Source organism: Quercus lobata, chromosome 10 (genome assembly GCF_001633185.2).
Source record: "Quercus lobata isolate SW786 chromosome 10, ValleyOak3.0 Primary Assembly, whole genome shotgun sequence".
NCBI classification, from domain to species: Eukaryota; Viridiplantae; Streptophyta; class Magnoliopsida; order Fagales; family Fagaceae; genus Quercus; species Quercus lobata.
In genome coordinates this window covers 26,438,149-26,453,483 of record NC_044913.1, presented here as the reverse complement: position 1 = coordinate 26,453,483, position 15,335 = coordinate 26,438,149, and the positions used below count along the sequence as shown (strand labels likewise).

The following is a 15,335-nucleotide window of genomic DNA, read 5'->3' as shown; positions in this document are numbered from 1 at the left end:
TCTCTTAAGGTATTTACATTCAGTTCGGTTTGGCATTATAAAAAGGAAGTTAAATTATACTAAATAATAAATAAATAAAACTAACTTTTTTGAGTTCACTATCATATTCTTAAGATTTTTAATTTTTTATTATAATCGTTACAATAAATTATGAAGATGAATTCATTAGGGAGCATCAAACTTTAATCGAGAGAGCTTGCTTAGTTACAACTAAGATCTGTATGGTTTCGTAGGGGAGAAAAGGTGAAAACTTCTCTTACTGTGTAGGTATTACATTCATCCTAATTTTGTTTGACTGTTCTAAGAATTTTTTTTAATGCTTTCTGTGGAAGCCAGTTCACCCTACTCATGTATTTATCAATTTTCCCTAAACTTATTTAAACTGAGGTGGAAAAAGCCAGTGAAGATCGGCCCAATAAAAAAATTGAATAAAATCGACTAAAATCATTGGATCAGACAGTTTTTTACTGCTAGATTTTTGGACTGAATCAATTTCCTTCTTTCAGTATTGGACCTACTTCAAAGTAATTGGCCCCAACACAAAGACTCCATCTTTTAGGAAAAAATATGTAAATATAAAAAATTTCTTTGGTAACTAATCCAAATCAGAGGTTAATCTTGCCTTTTCGTGTTTCTTTTTTACCAATCTCTGCTCTATAAATCAAGAGGGAACCCCAGCCAAATTCACCACACACACCCCACCATCTCTCTCTCTCTCTCACACACACACACACACACGCACAGACACAAATCTTTTGATATCCTCAAGTGAGTGGAAAATGAAGGCATCATACATTGCAGTAGTGTGCACTCTGCTGGTGCTGCTCCTAGCTAAAACACAAGTAATAATGGCAGTAACATGCAATCCAACACAGCTGAGCCCTTGTGTGAGTGCAATCACATCTGCAAGTCCACCATCTACACTCTGCTGCAGTAAGATCAAGGAACAGAAACCCTGCCTCTGCCAGTACCTCAAGAACCCCAACCTCAAAAAGTTTGTCAACTCCCCCAATGCCAGGAAAGTTGCAAACACTTGTGGAACTCCCTTTCCCAAGTGCTAGATGACTAAAACATTCATGGTGGGACTATTTCTCTATCCTATATGCATCATGCTGCTTTGATGCATAATTGTCAAGGGTGGAGATTAGAGAGTTTATTTATGTTAAAGTTGGTGTGGTCTATCGTATATCGTAATATGTTGTTAGTAGCACTAGTTGTGATGGAAATAATGTTGGGGTCGTGTGCACATGTTCCCACATTTAGTCTGTTGAGTGGTTTGTCATATACTAGTTGTTGCAAGGCCACTAATGCATTATCAAAATCAATGTTGAACTTGAGCTTTTACTCTCTCTCTCTCTCACACATGGAGCATGCTACACAGTATTTTACTATTTTTATTATGGAAGAAGGGGAGGAATATGGATTAAAGTCACATTTATATGCATATGAAATAAATAAATAAATAAAACTGGAAACACACTTTTGCAATTCGTTCGGGTTAGAAGACCAACTGTATTGTAATATCTTCCTAAATTTAATGGAGCACATAAGCAAAATTTCCAATCATAACTTAGATTATCGAGGATAGATGAGCTTTCATGGAAGTTGAATCTAGTAGGCTACAAGGACCAAAACAGGGGATTTTATTTCACAATGTGGCTTTATGTCACCAGCTGATGTTGATTATTTGGAAGTTCTGATGCTATAGAAAAGTACCTCCTTTTTGTGATATATATATATATATATATATATATTGTAATCCTATGTGCGGAGTCTCAATTCCAGTGCATCTGCATAGCTCGATTGAATTGGCCAACATAATTATTAGCCAGCATAGTACAGTGAATTAACATTGTCATCAATTTCGCAACATAGTGCAAGTAGCTCAGCAGTCAAAAATGTTTCCAAAATGGAATTTCTCTTACACTAACAACAAATGAGAATGATTGCTAAAATTTAGGCCAATGTGCTAATGGAATTTAAGCTCAGAAGTTGAAGATTGTCTTAAGTCAATTTAGAGGAATGGTTTCCATAGAAGTTTTTCGTTCACTTTTTGGTTTCTATATCACAAAAGAAACCATAAATTTACTGGGTAATAACAGACATTAGAAGATAGGTGTTAAATCTGCTGGTGATATGATCAATCCAATAGCTATCTAAAACATCTCTTTCTTGTTTTCTTTTTTTCCTTCTCAAAATAGGTAGTATATCAAAACTAACCAGTCAAAAATGACTACAACACACCTGTTCGGCAACTCTACCAAAATTTCTAATATTGAATGTATACTCTGAAATCTAGAATGAATGGAACCAAACATGTGGAATATGTTATGAAGCAACAAAGCAAATATAGAAAGGAAATAAGCTTGCAGAACACAAATGAATCCCATATTTTTCCTCCCAAAGAGATGTTTTAACTTCATTACTTATAATTGACATCAGCATTTGCTCAAGCTTCCAAAACAAGAAAGATTACATACATTCAAGGAGCACAAGACAAATTTTTTTATACATAGATATTAATTAGAAAATCTTCTAAGGAAAAGCCCTGTGGACTCGCCTCTAATTGCCAAAACCAATTGTCGGATAATACAGGGGCAATATCTAGACTATCTTATTTTTATTTAGACTAATTTAATTTTACAAGTTAAATTCTACTTTAACTATTGGTCCTTTGGATTTTATTCTAGGTCTTGTTAGCTAATTTGGTTATTAGTTGTTATATAATTTCCTAGAGTCAAGTTATTTTTGTAATTCAACAATTAAGCTTTACTCAATTCCATTAGGATTAGGGTTTAATCCCAGTAATCTATATAAGAATGATATTAATAAATTTTCAGTTAGAATTTTCCAATGGCCTGGTGCTAAATCCAGCCCATCATCCTAGATATTGATTCCTAGGTTTTCTACTCTGCTTGAAACTGATTCCCAGGAACCCTATTCTAAGGTTTATTATTTTATTTTTCTGTTCTAGTTGATTTTGTTATGTTAGTTTTGATATCAAAGCTAGTATATCCTCAACAAAAGATAGTAGAAAACTTTTTTGAGGACCCCATAAGTCAATACTGCATGTATAAAGGTGATGGGGGAGTCAAACATATTTATGTACATGTTGGAAACAGTAATTCTTGGAGTTGACATTCAATGAAAAATGGTTAAACACTTAAACTGCATAACATCAGCAAAAAGAGAAATTAAAAAAGAATAATGTTAGAGATACAAACTATTTTACAAAATTTTTTACAAACTGCTAATGTGGTGAGTAATTATTCGTAAATGGAAAAGTGATATTAATGGTGGGCTTAAATAAAAACTAATAAGAAGTTGGTTACATCAACATTTTGTAAAAATGTTGTAAAATAGTTTTCGTTTGTAGCATTACTCATTAAAAAATGCTTCTTATGTTTCTCATGCACAATTTGAGATCAAGATAATAGATTTTGCAGGTGCTTTTAATGCTTTTTAGGTCAAATTAGGTTCCTATTATGGTAAGGTATTATTAAATAGATTCTTGAAAGTAGACATGCTTCTTGCGGCTTCCACCCCACATTACTAGTACAAGAGGAATTAAGATAATGGCATTTCCTTTCCCAACAGCGGACCTTATTAATATCCAAAAGTTCAAATCAGATGGAAGCCAAATGAATTGATTCTTTTATTCAAATATGAATATTACAAAAATTAATATCTCGAGCCATCATCAAGCATAGTGCGATCAATCAGTCACACGTTAAGAAATAACATAAGACATTTTGGAGGAAAGCTCCAAAATTCAATTGCATGTACAAAAGATAAGAATGGAAAGTTACTTACAAACAAAATGTAATTTTTTCACAAATGAATAAGATTTGAAATTTGATTCCAGCCCACAAGCCACTGCCTCTTATCAGATGGAAGTGCAAAATTAAGCTCGAACATCTCCCTTGACATGTTGCCACCTTCTCTGAATCCTACAAGCTTTGCCACTATTTTAGCACTCTCTTGTATATGCTTAGCATCATGGGGATCTGTCCACAGCTTGTTTACTAGTTGCATCTTCCTATGCTTCCCTTCAAGTGGGACATCCCATTTAATGTACAATTCATCTCTCTCTTCCACAGTCAAAAGTGAGGTTAACCTCCTTGCAAGAAATTCCCTTTCACGCTTCAATGCTCTGATACTGCACATTAGAACAAGATATGAAAATTCAAATTTTCAGTCATCTTGTAAAACTAAAAATGACAATTAATTTTTATTCCAGTAAGCTGCCTGGAAGAGAGAGAGAAGAAAAAGACCTTGATGACAAAGAGATTGTGGGCTCCTCCCCTATTTGAGGAGCTGGGCTTGCATTCCCAAGTTCTGCTAGATGCTGCTGTAACCAAGTCAAGCGCCTAAGCTCCACCTCCATGTATATTTGATCAGCTGGGTCCCCCTTGAATAACAAATAAAACTGGGTCCTATGGATGATGGAGACGTAGCACATATCCCATAACTCAATGATCTGCTGCCTTTGATCTCTAAAAGTTACTTGCCATGAAACCTGTGGCTCATCTGGCTCACATGTGTATTCCTCATCCTCCAAATTGTACCCAGCTTCTTCATTTGCTTCCAGCTCCAGCACCTAGAGGCAATATAAAAAATGCAAAAATTAAAACGATAGAAAGACACAAGTGTATCAAAGTGAAACTAGTAGTCAAGATGGGGAAGAAATTAATAATAGAAAGACAAGATATTATACCTGGCAAACAAGTAGTTGTTTTTGGTATTGAAGTTTGGCCACACGTTCTTTCAGTTCTGTAACATATGCTCTTATGCTTCTTACATTCTCTTCTGCTGCATTTTGGAACATCTTCTGCATTTTCTTCATGTTAACTGAACTAGAACGCCGGTAGCCTGAAGTGTTTTCCTTAGATGAGACATCCCCACCTTCTTCATTCTTTGTTGGTGTTTCCTTTTCAGACTCTGGATGAGTCTCACTGGACACAGTATCATCGTTCTCTGGAGCTATATTTTCAATATCAGATTCCAAAACTTGCCGAGAAGCTGATAGAGGTGAGCAAGGAGATCTTATAAAATTTAGCTGGTTGGCTGCATTACTTGAAGCCAAAGGAAGTAACTTCTTTTTTAGTTCCTTCTTAGTCTTGGAGGATGATTCACTGTTATACTGGTGATAATTGCTTGGAAGAGACATTACCAATTTGTCAATAGACTTCTGAACATTTTCAAGCTGCTCCTCAAGGTTGGCGATGGTGCTACCCTGTGAATGAAGTCTTGTAATCTCTTCCTTCAAATTAGCACTGACACTCTTATTAGGAGCAACTACATTTCCAACTTCAACTTCTCTTGGTAATGAACGCACAGAGCGCATGTCTCTTATTTCTGCTTGTAGCTTAGCAATTGTTTCAGCTGCATCCTGGTTACCCAATCTATGACAAGCCACCTCCTTTTGTAGTACTTCAAGAGCTCGATTTGCTTCTTCTCCAAGCTGCTCCTGGAGGTGTTCTAGTTTTCGAATTTCATGCATAAGTGTGAACGGAGCTGTTGATGATTGCCTCATAGACTGCCTTAACATTGTACTTCTCACTTTATCACCACGGCCTAGCTCCTTGCCTTCAAGTTTTGGAGATAGTGCACCGGTATAGGAGAGACATTTCTTCACTGATGGACGGGGAGATTCAATTGGATTTGAACCCTGAACAATAGAAATGAAAGAGTAAATTGAAATGACATTTTTATTTTTAATTTTTGTGAGAAGTTGAAATTAATCACGTGTATGTGTGGGAGAGAGAGGGAGACCTGCTGGTCCTCCTGAAGTTTTTTGCGTAATTCATCCACCTGAGATTGTGCAAGATCTCTTTGGCGTCTCAATTCTTCCATTTCCTTCTCCATCTAGACATGATCAAATACAAGAAATAACCATCATGGATTCAACTCCACTCCACTAACTCCAAAGTCAACCCTGAGATGTATAGCAACCTTACCTGCTGAATTTTGAAATCTTTTTCCTTCTTTGGATCAGGAGTGCGCAGTTCTGCTTCCAACCTGGCTACTTCCTTCTGCAAATGTTTTACTAGTTGCTTGTCTGAAACAACCTGATGAGTGTTTAAAGGGGAAAAAAAATCAGTATTTGTGTTTCTTTTGAAATCAGTAGAAAATGAAATTAACCAAGGGGGACAACGCAACAGTACCATGTTTACTTGGGCATTATTCGTTACTTCTTTTGCCCGGGTAGCAAAGTATAGAGTGTTTCGAGATTGTTCAACATGGCTCATTGCGGGGCTCAAAGTACATATGATGGCGGTGCGTGCATTCCCACCAAGTGAATGCTGCAATATGCGAGTAAGCTTAGAGTCTCTGTAGGGTATATGACCACTTCTTTTGCCGACACTGCATATAAATGATTCAGGGGATCAACAATAGGCTATTTAGATGGATGTGTACATTATGCCCCAATCATCATGGAAAATATTGTACTAAGCTTTAAAATGCTCCTCACAGTATTCACAAACTGCTAATAAGTTCCACCACCTATAATAAGTATTACCAATTTTGTACCATAACTATGTAAAACACCACAAATCAACCATGATGGACTATTCTGTCCACCCTATTCATTCAACTACAAAGGGGTCAACAATTTCAGTGGAAGTCCAGGAAACCATACAGAAACACTTGATCATATGCAGGTTGCTGCAAAGAAAGAAACTTTTCTAGTGATCCTATATTCTGGAGATGAGGCTTTCAATTCATTAGTACAACGTATAAATTTTATACAAGTCACCTAAACACAGGACACATGCACTGGTGGGAGGATGTGTGTTTCTTTACAAATAATAAGCATGTTCACCTGATCCTATCTTCTGTCACCTGATCCTATCTTTACAAAGTATGAATTTTACATAAATTCATCTATAACTTAGGCCACATTTAGTTCCAGTCGAGATTTTCCTATTTCATTTTTGACAGTTTACATGTTAGGAAGATGTGTGCTTCTTTTATAGAGCCCAATGCAACTTTTAAAATTGCACAATGCTCATAAAATAAATAAGCAAATACTACAAGGTTCAAGATGAAAGCAGGCTTTAAGATGCCTATACTGTATCCATACAGAAAAACATGATATAGTAGATTCTGACCTCAGTTTTCTGATTACTGTTGTGAGTGTCATCAAGCTAAGGTTAATATGGCACCCTTCCCTGAGCCTAGCACCATCTGCATGTGTCTGTGAAGCTCTTTCGCTTCCAGCTAGATCTACAAAATTCTGCAGATCATAGATATTAATAATTACTCTATGAAAGTAAGCATCGATGCAGTTTAAATTAGCAGGTAAAGGAAAGAATGCTTTATATTTACCAAGCTTGCAATGAAAGACCTCACACAATCTGAATTTTCACGGAGAGTACTTTCAATTGTCTGTGTGGAGAAACAAAAGTATTTATAATATGTTACTTGTCAGAAGAAAAATCTTCATCTAAATAATAATAATAACAAGAGAAATGATCCATGAAAGTTACCAGCCGTATTATCTGATGTGACCGTGAGCTGTTATCATTAAGGGCAGTTTCACCAACTTGCCTTTGAGCTACAAAACCAAAGAAAATGGTAAATTGCCACCAAGACATAAAAAAATAATAAGGAAGCTAAGCTAACTCAAGCATAAGGAGATACAATTTTATACCTTCACAAATACTGATCAATTGTCTCAAATGTTGATCATCATTTGCTGTTTCCTCTACCAACTTCTCAACCACGGTACCTTTCTGCATGGAGAGATTGACAAAAATTCCAGATGATGGTGGAAAATATCAGTCAAAAGTCAAAGCAAGTTCCTAAAAACAGAAAAAAATTTACAGATATAATACCTCTGGATCATCCAACAACTTCAGATTGCGACCAGATTCTGAATTTAACAGGTCTCTTACATTCTCATTATATATTTCAAGTCCAGAAATTTTGATTGTAAAATCTCTCTCCGGTGTCTGCAATCATGCCAAATGAGCATAAAATTAGTTGGGATATGTGCTGCTGACTTCATCAACCCGAGTAAGTACTCATACAAATAAAGAATTTTGTGACATAGAAAGTTCAAGTGGGAAGCTAGTTATACAAATCAATATTGAAGATTTTAATAAAGTGAAAAACTCCAAGCTCAACTTTTTCAGGGGATACTTGATTTTGTTATTCTTTCTTTTTGCCCCAGCCAATACTAGGCATGACTTGAAATACTTTGTAAGTATCTTATCTTTTTGTCTCTCAATAAACACTATCTTCTCTATTTTGTAGATATCTTATCTTTTTGTGTCATGAATTTCGTTAAGATATTCTTCAATTATACTGTAATTTTTATTAGATGTAATTATGCCTTAATCATAATATCATCATAAAGTTTCGAGTATATTTTGGCCTCATGTCAAATTATAAAATTATCTAGTTCAGGGCCTCAGCCCCACTAAAATAAGTTCCTGCTCTGCCACAGAATAGAATTCAAGAAAAATCCAAGGAACAAGAATATTAGGTTACCCTAAAGCTTACATTCATTATATGCCTATAGATATCATTAACAGCTTTCTCTGTGATTCCTCTCATTGTGTACGTCTTCCCACTGCTAGTTTGTCCATATGCAAATATAGTTGCTGCAATACAAGATATGAAATGATTGTTTAATTCAAGCAAAAAACAAAATTAAAAAGGTAGTCAAGATATATGAATTAAAGGATATGTACTACCATTGATGCCCATCAAAGAAGACAGGGCAACAGTTTTTACTCCTTCCTCATATACTGCTTCGGTTATACTAGCAGGACCAAAAACTTTATCTGTAATAAGAAGAACCTAGTTAACTGATGATTTTTGAAAGCATAAACAAAATGAAAACAAACTTTTATATATATACATTATAATTAATTATTGAGAGGATATAAAAAAAAAATAATAAAAAAAAAAAAAAAAAAAAAAAAAAAAAAAAAAAAATCAAATACCAAAAGAGAACGATGCCGGTTGAGCTGAACGTTCCTGAGGTGGGGGCTTATACACAATTGTATGATCATCAATGCAATCCCATGCTACTTGGTCTTTGGCCAGCTGCTCCCTTTTGTTTAGAGGCCTTAACCGTACTGTTACGACAATCTTCTCTTCCCTAGATCTTGGCCCTCCCGGGGTTGATACTGGTGTCCTGTCTATCTTTGAAGCAGGTGTTCCTGGAGTTCTTACAGTCATCTTTACACTTAAAATCTAGAAGTGAGCTTACGAGAACACAAAGAAGAAATGGGAACTAGTCCTCTCCCACAAGAATCAAACTCTCTCTGAATGTGAAAGTAACTAGGATAGAATAGCAATAGCTGCCAGATCCTAATGTATCTGTGAAAATCATTCAGGGGTCAGTCTATGACAAAAGAATTAAAATTGGATTATTATATTAACAACTTTGGGTGAAATTTACAAGTCTGAACTTATGAAGATGCCATCAAAAGAAATTCAATATAAACCTCATAAGAGTGTATTAAAATTGAAACAGACAAAACAAAGAATTGGGTTTTTAATTTTAATATTTCTTCCTTACAATTTTAGCCCAAATCCTCAATTGTATTTAAAATACAGCACAATAATTAACAAAATGAAAATTAAACAAAAATAATGAAAATTTTCATTTTATTAGTTCTAAAACATCAAAAGTAAAACAAATCAGATCTTTTATCAAAGCATATATAAAATCAAAGGATTTTTTTTTATTTAAAAAAAATTCCTCACATCACATTGAGGACACACAAGCAAGGAGTGATCATGAACATGCTGAGGATTTTGAAGTGTCATTCTTATTACTCACTTTATTCTCAAAAAATTGAACTGAACTAAACTAATATACATACAATGCAATATTATCAAATTCATGTTTACATTTTCTTGGATCAAACAGATCAAACAATTTAACCTATCAAATTGAAAATTACAAAATGCAATTATTTAAAATAAAATAAAAAATCCTCAAAATTTTCTACTCATTTTCAAGTTCAGGTTAGATTTAATCGCAACAAGTTTTTCCTAATAAGATTAAAAAAAAAAATTAAAAAAATTAAAAGCTTCCATTTTTAAACACAGATAACAATAAAAAGATCGATTTGAATCATAAAAGGAAACTTAGTTATTATAGATATAGAAATAGAGAACTACAAAACACAAAAAATAGATATAGAGAAAAATCACTCACGGAAGCTTCGAGAAAATATTCGAGGCAAACGAAACCAAAACGAAATCGATCTACAAGTTTACGAAAACAAGAAGAACGGAGTTAGGTTTTTCTGAGAGAGAAGAGCGTCAGAGAGAGAGAGCTTTATTGTGGAAAGATGATTTTATTGATTGAGAGAGTTTTCTAGGGTTTCAAGAGAGAGATACAAAAAACGAAATCAAAAAAAGCTTTTAGAGGTCTCTTCTCTCAGTGTGTGATTGCGACACTGCTTTCTCTCTCTCTCTCTGTCCGTTCAATCCTTTTGAATTTGGGTCTCCAACGGCTAGTTCTTCTTTTTCTCGTTTTTCTTTTTTTAAATAATAATAATTTTCTCTCTCTCTCTCTCTCTCCGATTTAATTTTTTTTTGGAGTTAAATCGCCGAGTAAAGCGGTCCCAGCTTTCAAGTTCCAACGGTTTTTCTTTTATTGTTTATTACTTTTAATTAATTCTCCGACAAAAGGACAAAAAAGTAAAAGGGTATGTTGCTCAGGTACCCCTACGATTTTCTGTTATTATTTTTTCGTCCTGCAAAGCCTGCCATATTTATTCTAAGTCCATAATTTTTGGAGATACCTGCTTTAGGACATAGCATGTATGAGTTTCACACATTAGTGATGTATTTTAAGGTCACTAATTAAATTAGTTACATTGACTAATACAGTACAAAAATTGTTTTCTCTCTTACGAACATAAATTTAACTATGCCGTTCATTGCTCATTACTTTATTAGTCAATACAACTTGAGGAAATGCACCAAAAAATTGCACATAATTTTTGGGTAGCAAATTAGGAAATATTTGTTCAATAAATTTCTCTTAAGTTGTGTCCCAATGAATTTAAACTGATGTGAATTTCAATTACATCAATTTATATTTCTTTTTCCATTGTTTTCGTTTAGTATATTTAAAAATTACAAAACTAAGTTGTTTGATATTAATGATAATGACAGTAATGTTTTTGATGATGATATGGTGGTGGAAGGGTAATTATTGGGTACTTTCGGAGTATCATAAATGTATATTCCCCCCTCACATAACTATAAGTCCCACTAATTAAGTTTATAATTGGGACCCACAATTCATGTGAGAGAAAAAAATATGTATTTATAATACTCCCGGAGTGTTCAATAATTTTCTATAGTGGAACGGCATTAGCCATGATGGTGTTAATGGAGATGATAAAATGATAATTGTAGAGGTCCTGGTAATGACACCTTTGTGCCGTGTGACCAACATCAATAGTCAATAAATATTGAATGTATATGGTGGCAGCAATGACAAGTAGTGGCCTAGTGGGAGTACCCTCCAAAAAAAAAAAAATAATTATGCTAGAGATACAATTTTTGGCACAACTTTTGTCATAATTTTGTGCCTTAACTCGCCACATGGCGAGTTATGATTGGTGAGTTGTGGTACAAAGTTGTGCTAAAAATTGTGTCTCTAGCATAAATAATAATAATAATAAAAAATAAAAAATATAAAAAGTAGAGAGAGTAGTAATGATGTTATAATATTGGTTAATTTTTTACTCTTTTTTTATAATTATATATTTCTTCATAAAAATTGATCTTGAAATTATATCCTAGAAATAGCTCTCTTGTTTAGAAAAACAAGGAAAATTATTAGTATTTAGAAAATTTTTAACTACAACTTTGAAATAAAATTTTACCTGAAAAACTCTTTTCCAAACATTATGCTACTCAAATCTTGAACCTTTTTTAGGTCTAAGTTTGATCCAAAAACTTAAAAATCTAACCAAGAAAAGGTTATGCCCTAAAAGAAAATCAAATTTATAACATATTAAGTCAACCATTATTTGGGTTTTGAAGACCATAACCAATCCAAAAAAAAAAAAAAAATTTAAAAAATGTAATGCTAGGACCACAACTTTTGCCACAATTTTGTTTAAAAAAATAGAAAATCATCCTTATATCATTTTTTCAAGTAAACATAAACTAAGACTGTTTATTTTGGTGTAAAATGATATTTTCAGCAGAAAATTAGAACATATTTTCAATAATGGCAATTGCCAATTATAGGTTGGGAAATGGTGGTGGTAGTAGTGGTTGTAGTAGAAGTGGAGGGTTGCAAGTGACAATGAAGATAGTGATAGCAAGTTGATGGTGGTTAAAGCTGACGACGATGGCCAGCGGTGGTTGCTAGGAACACTTGGAACTTGGGTTACTTGAGGGAATTTAAGTGGATTCTTGAGATTTGAAGGCTAAGGTTTAGGATGGGAAGATATAGAGTGCTCCTTTATGGTTTGGACTTGAGATGGGATTTATGTTTGATGTGAGATCTTGTTAGATTGAATTTTTTATTTTTTATTTTATTTTTTTTTTTTGAGAAACCAAACCCGAAAGCCTGCTAGAATAAAAAGAACGAAAATTACAATACATCACGAGCTATAAGAGGAGCTATATCGTCAGGAATGGATTCAATCCAAACCTAAAGCTCATTACCAGATTTGGACGTTCTGGCAAGGAAATGGGCGACTAAATTACCTAGCCATTTTACATGAGCAAAGTTACAAAAGCGTAAGCCACTAGCTAGCACAAGGGAGTCATTAATGACATGGCTAAATTTGGGATGGTTTAACCCTCCATCGCGCAGAGCATTAGTTACAATCTCTGCATCACCCTTAAATGTAGCATAAAAAATACTTAATTCCTTTGCAAACAGGACTGCTCTTCTACAGGCAAGAGCTTCCACCATAGCCACAGAGAGGGGAAGGGGAATTCTTTTAGCCAAAGCACCAACCACATTGCCCTCTGAATCTCGAATGACCACTCCCAAACCAGCAGCCCCTATTTCTTTAAAGATCGCCCCATCAAAGCTCACCTTGTAGAGCGGGGAAATTGGAGGGATCCACCTGATCCTACGGCCTGGAACAAGAAGATGATGGATTTGTTGAGGTAATTGGACTGCTGAGAAATAGTGGAGGAACCACAAGGCCCTGGGGCGAATATCCTGATGGCTGTAAGAGCTACCCCTCATGCGGTCAGAATTTCTTTTCTCCAATATCATCCAGAAGATCATAGCCAGGAGGTCCATATCCATGCTACCTTTAAACCTAAAAACCATTTCCAACAGGTCTCCAAATTTGGTAAACTTATACTTAAGCAATTTTTTACTCATCTCATCAGGTTCCCAAATGATCCTTAGAATAGGCCCCCCCACAATGTGTGGATAGTATCTTCACAAGTGGATTTACACCCAGGGCAAGAAACCGATTGGACCACTTGACGTCTCCATAGATTGTATAAAGTTGGGATTGCCTCGTTTACTGCCTTCCACATTAGATGCTTGATCTTGCGAGGTACCTGTAAGGACCAAATTCCATTCCATAATTGCCTACGCCTTCCAGGGTCTGAACAATTTAGGAGGGACAGTCTCTCAAACAAAGATAATAATTTATATGCATTGCGAGTGGTAAACACACCTTGGTTAGAGGGAAACTAAACCTGCTTATCTAGGAGGTTGTGAATGCTCAAGGGGGATACCAGAAATGATTCTAGCTTTATGTGCTAGGAATTCTCTCTGAATCAGGTTTGTATTCCATGTGTAGGACTCTTCATCAATCAAGGCACCAACATTTGAGTCTGGACTAAGGGAAGAGGGTGGAGAAACAATACAACTGCAGTGGAGGCTCGGTAACCATTTATCACCTCTTACCTTTATGGACTTACCATCCCCAACACGCTAAACCGAGCCCAATTCGATAACCCATTTGGCTTGGGCTATGCTATTCCATGCGTAAGACCCTTTGCTTGAGCTATTCGCCTCTATAATTGAGCAATTCGGAAAAAATTTTGCCTTGAAGACCCTATGAAACAAAGACTCTTCACTATTCATTAGATGCCACACTTGCTTAGCGAGGAGGGAGTCATTAAATCTGCTCAGCTCTTTAAAGCCCATCAACATAATTTCTCCCAACTGACCTAATGGATTCATTTATGCTCCCCACGATAACCCCACCAAAATTTCCTAATCAAGACTTCAATTTCGTTGATAAGCCTTTCGGAAGTTTGAAGCATGACATGGTATGGGTGGGGATCGCCTGGACCACCACCTTGATCAAGATCTCTCTGCCAGCCTGAGACAATAACTTTTCTTTCCAACCCTTTAGCTTCTTCCAAATCCTCTCCTTTAACATACTAAAGGATTTCTTTTTACCCCGACCAAACAAGGAAAGGAGGCCTAGGTACTGCTCATACCTTTGGATAGCTGGGACTGCCAAGAGAGCTTTAATTTCTTCTTGAGTCTGAGCTAATGTATTGTAGCTAAAGAACAGATTAGTCTTACCTCGATTGATGTTTTGGCCCGAAGCATTTTCATAAATCTGAAGGATTGATTGGATTTTCCGGCATTATGAGATGGTGGCTCTACAGAAGATGAGGCTATCATCGACAAATAGTAAATGAGAAATCTGAGGGCCAGCCGAGCAAAGGGAGACACCTCTTAAATTGCCCTCATTTTTAGCTTTCCTTAGGAGCCCATGCAGCCCTTTAGTGACCAACATGAACAAATATGGTGATAGGGGGTCACCTTGGCAAAGGCCCCTTTGTGGTGAAATAAGACCATGTGGTTGCCCATTTAGAAGGATAGAGTAAGTGACGGATCTTATGCACATAGAGATTAGTGAAATCCATCTACTACTAAAACCCATTTTTGCCATGATTTTTTCCAGGAAAACCCATTCAACACGGTCATAGGCTTTGCTCATATTGAGCTTCAAAACCATCAGCCCCATCGTACCAGTTCGCTTGGCCGTCAAGTAATGTAGGATCTCATGAGCTATCAGAATATTATCAGTTATAAGATGACCTATTAAGAAAGCGCTCTAGGTTTCCAAAATCAACTGAGGAAGAAACTTTTTCAAACGATTAGCAAGCACCTTTGCAATAAGCTTATATAACACATTACTCAAACTAATTGGCCTAAAATTCGTTACCCACCTCAGACTTTTATTCTTAGGAATAAGAGTAAGGAAAGTGTGATTGAGATCTTGAGGGATTATACCTGAATTTAGTATATCCAGGACTGCATCAGAGATATCAGAGCAAATTTTTTACTAGTACTATTTGTAGAACAGGGGAGGAAGCCCATCTGGGCCAGAGGCTGTATTGGCTTT

General features: G+C 35.5%; 2 protein-coding genes across 2 annotated transcripts; one reads left to right on the top strand and one right to left on the bottom strand.

The window, feature by feature from the left end:
- The first annotated feature begins 676 nt into the window (after nucleotides 1–676).
- LOC115964150 (non-specific lipid-transfer protein 2) lies at nucleotides 677–1,349 on the top strand. Its single transcript, XM_031083489.1, has one exon. The coding sequence runs from the start codon at nucleotides 780–782 to the stop codon at nucleotides 1,059–1,061; it is 282 nt and encodes a 93-aa protein (XP_030939349.1). The 5' UTR covers nucleotides 677–779; the 3' UTR covers nucleotides 1,062–1,349.
- Nucleotides 1,350–3,633: 2,284 nt separating this feature from the next.
- Nucleotides 3,634–10,438, bottom strand: LOC115964149 (kinesin-like protein NACK1). Its single transcript, XM_031083488.1, has 15 exons — nucleotides 10,184–10,438; nucleotides 8,958–9,336; nucleotides 8,706–8,795; nucleotides 8,512–8,612; nucleotides 7,842–7,958; nucleotides 7,658–7,739; nucleotides 7,494–7,561; nucleotides 7,333–7,392; nucleotides 7,116–7,240; nucleotides 6,168–6,366; nucleotides 5,961–6,071; nucleotides 5,776–5,868; nucleotides 4,718–5,671; nucleotides 4,275–4,600; nucleotides 3,634–4,159 (listed from the first exon to the last, which is right to left on the bottom strand). Exons 2-15 carry the CDS (start codon nucleotides 9,193–9,195, stop codon nucleotides 3,832–3,834), a joined length of 2,892 nt encoding a protein of 963 aa, XP_030939348.1. The 5' UTR covers nucleotides 9,196–9,336; nucleotides 10,184–10,438; the 3' UTR covers nucleotides 3,634–3,831.
- Nucleotides 10,439–15,335: the final 4,897 nt, after the last annotated feature.

Bases quoted from the DNA above. Each gene is read 5' to 3' on its own strand.
- LOC115964150 (XM_031083489.1), top strand. From the start codon at position 780: ATGAAGGCATCATACATTGCAGTAGTGTGCACTCTGCTGGTGCTGCTC.
- LOC115964149 (XM_031083488.1), bottom strand. From the start codon at position 9,195: ATGACTGTAAGAACTCCAGGAACACCTGCTTCAAAGATAGACAGGACA. The intron at 7,740-7,841 runs GTATTATATCTG...CTCTCCATGCAG, and splicing joins AGTTGTTGGATGATCCAGAG to AAAGGTACCGTGGTTGAGAA. The intron at 5,672-5,775 runs GTCTCCCTCTCT...TCTATTGTTCAG, and splicing joins AACTTCAGGAGGACCAGCAG to GGTTCAAATCCAATTGAATC.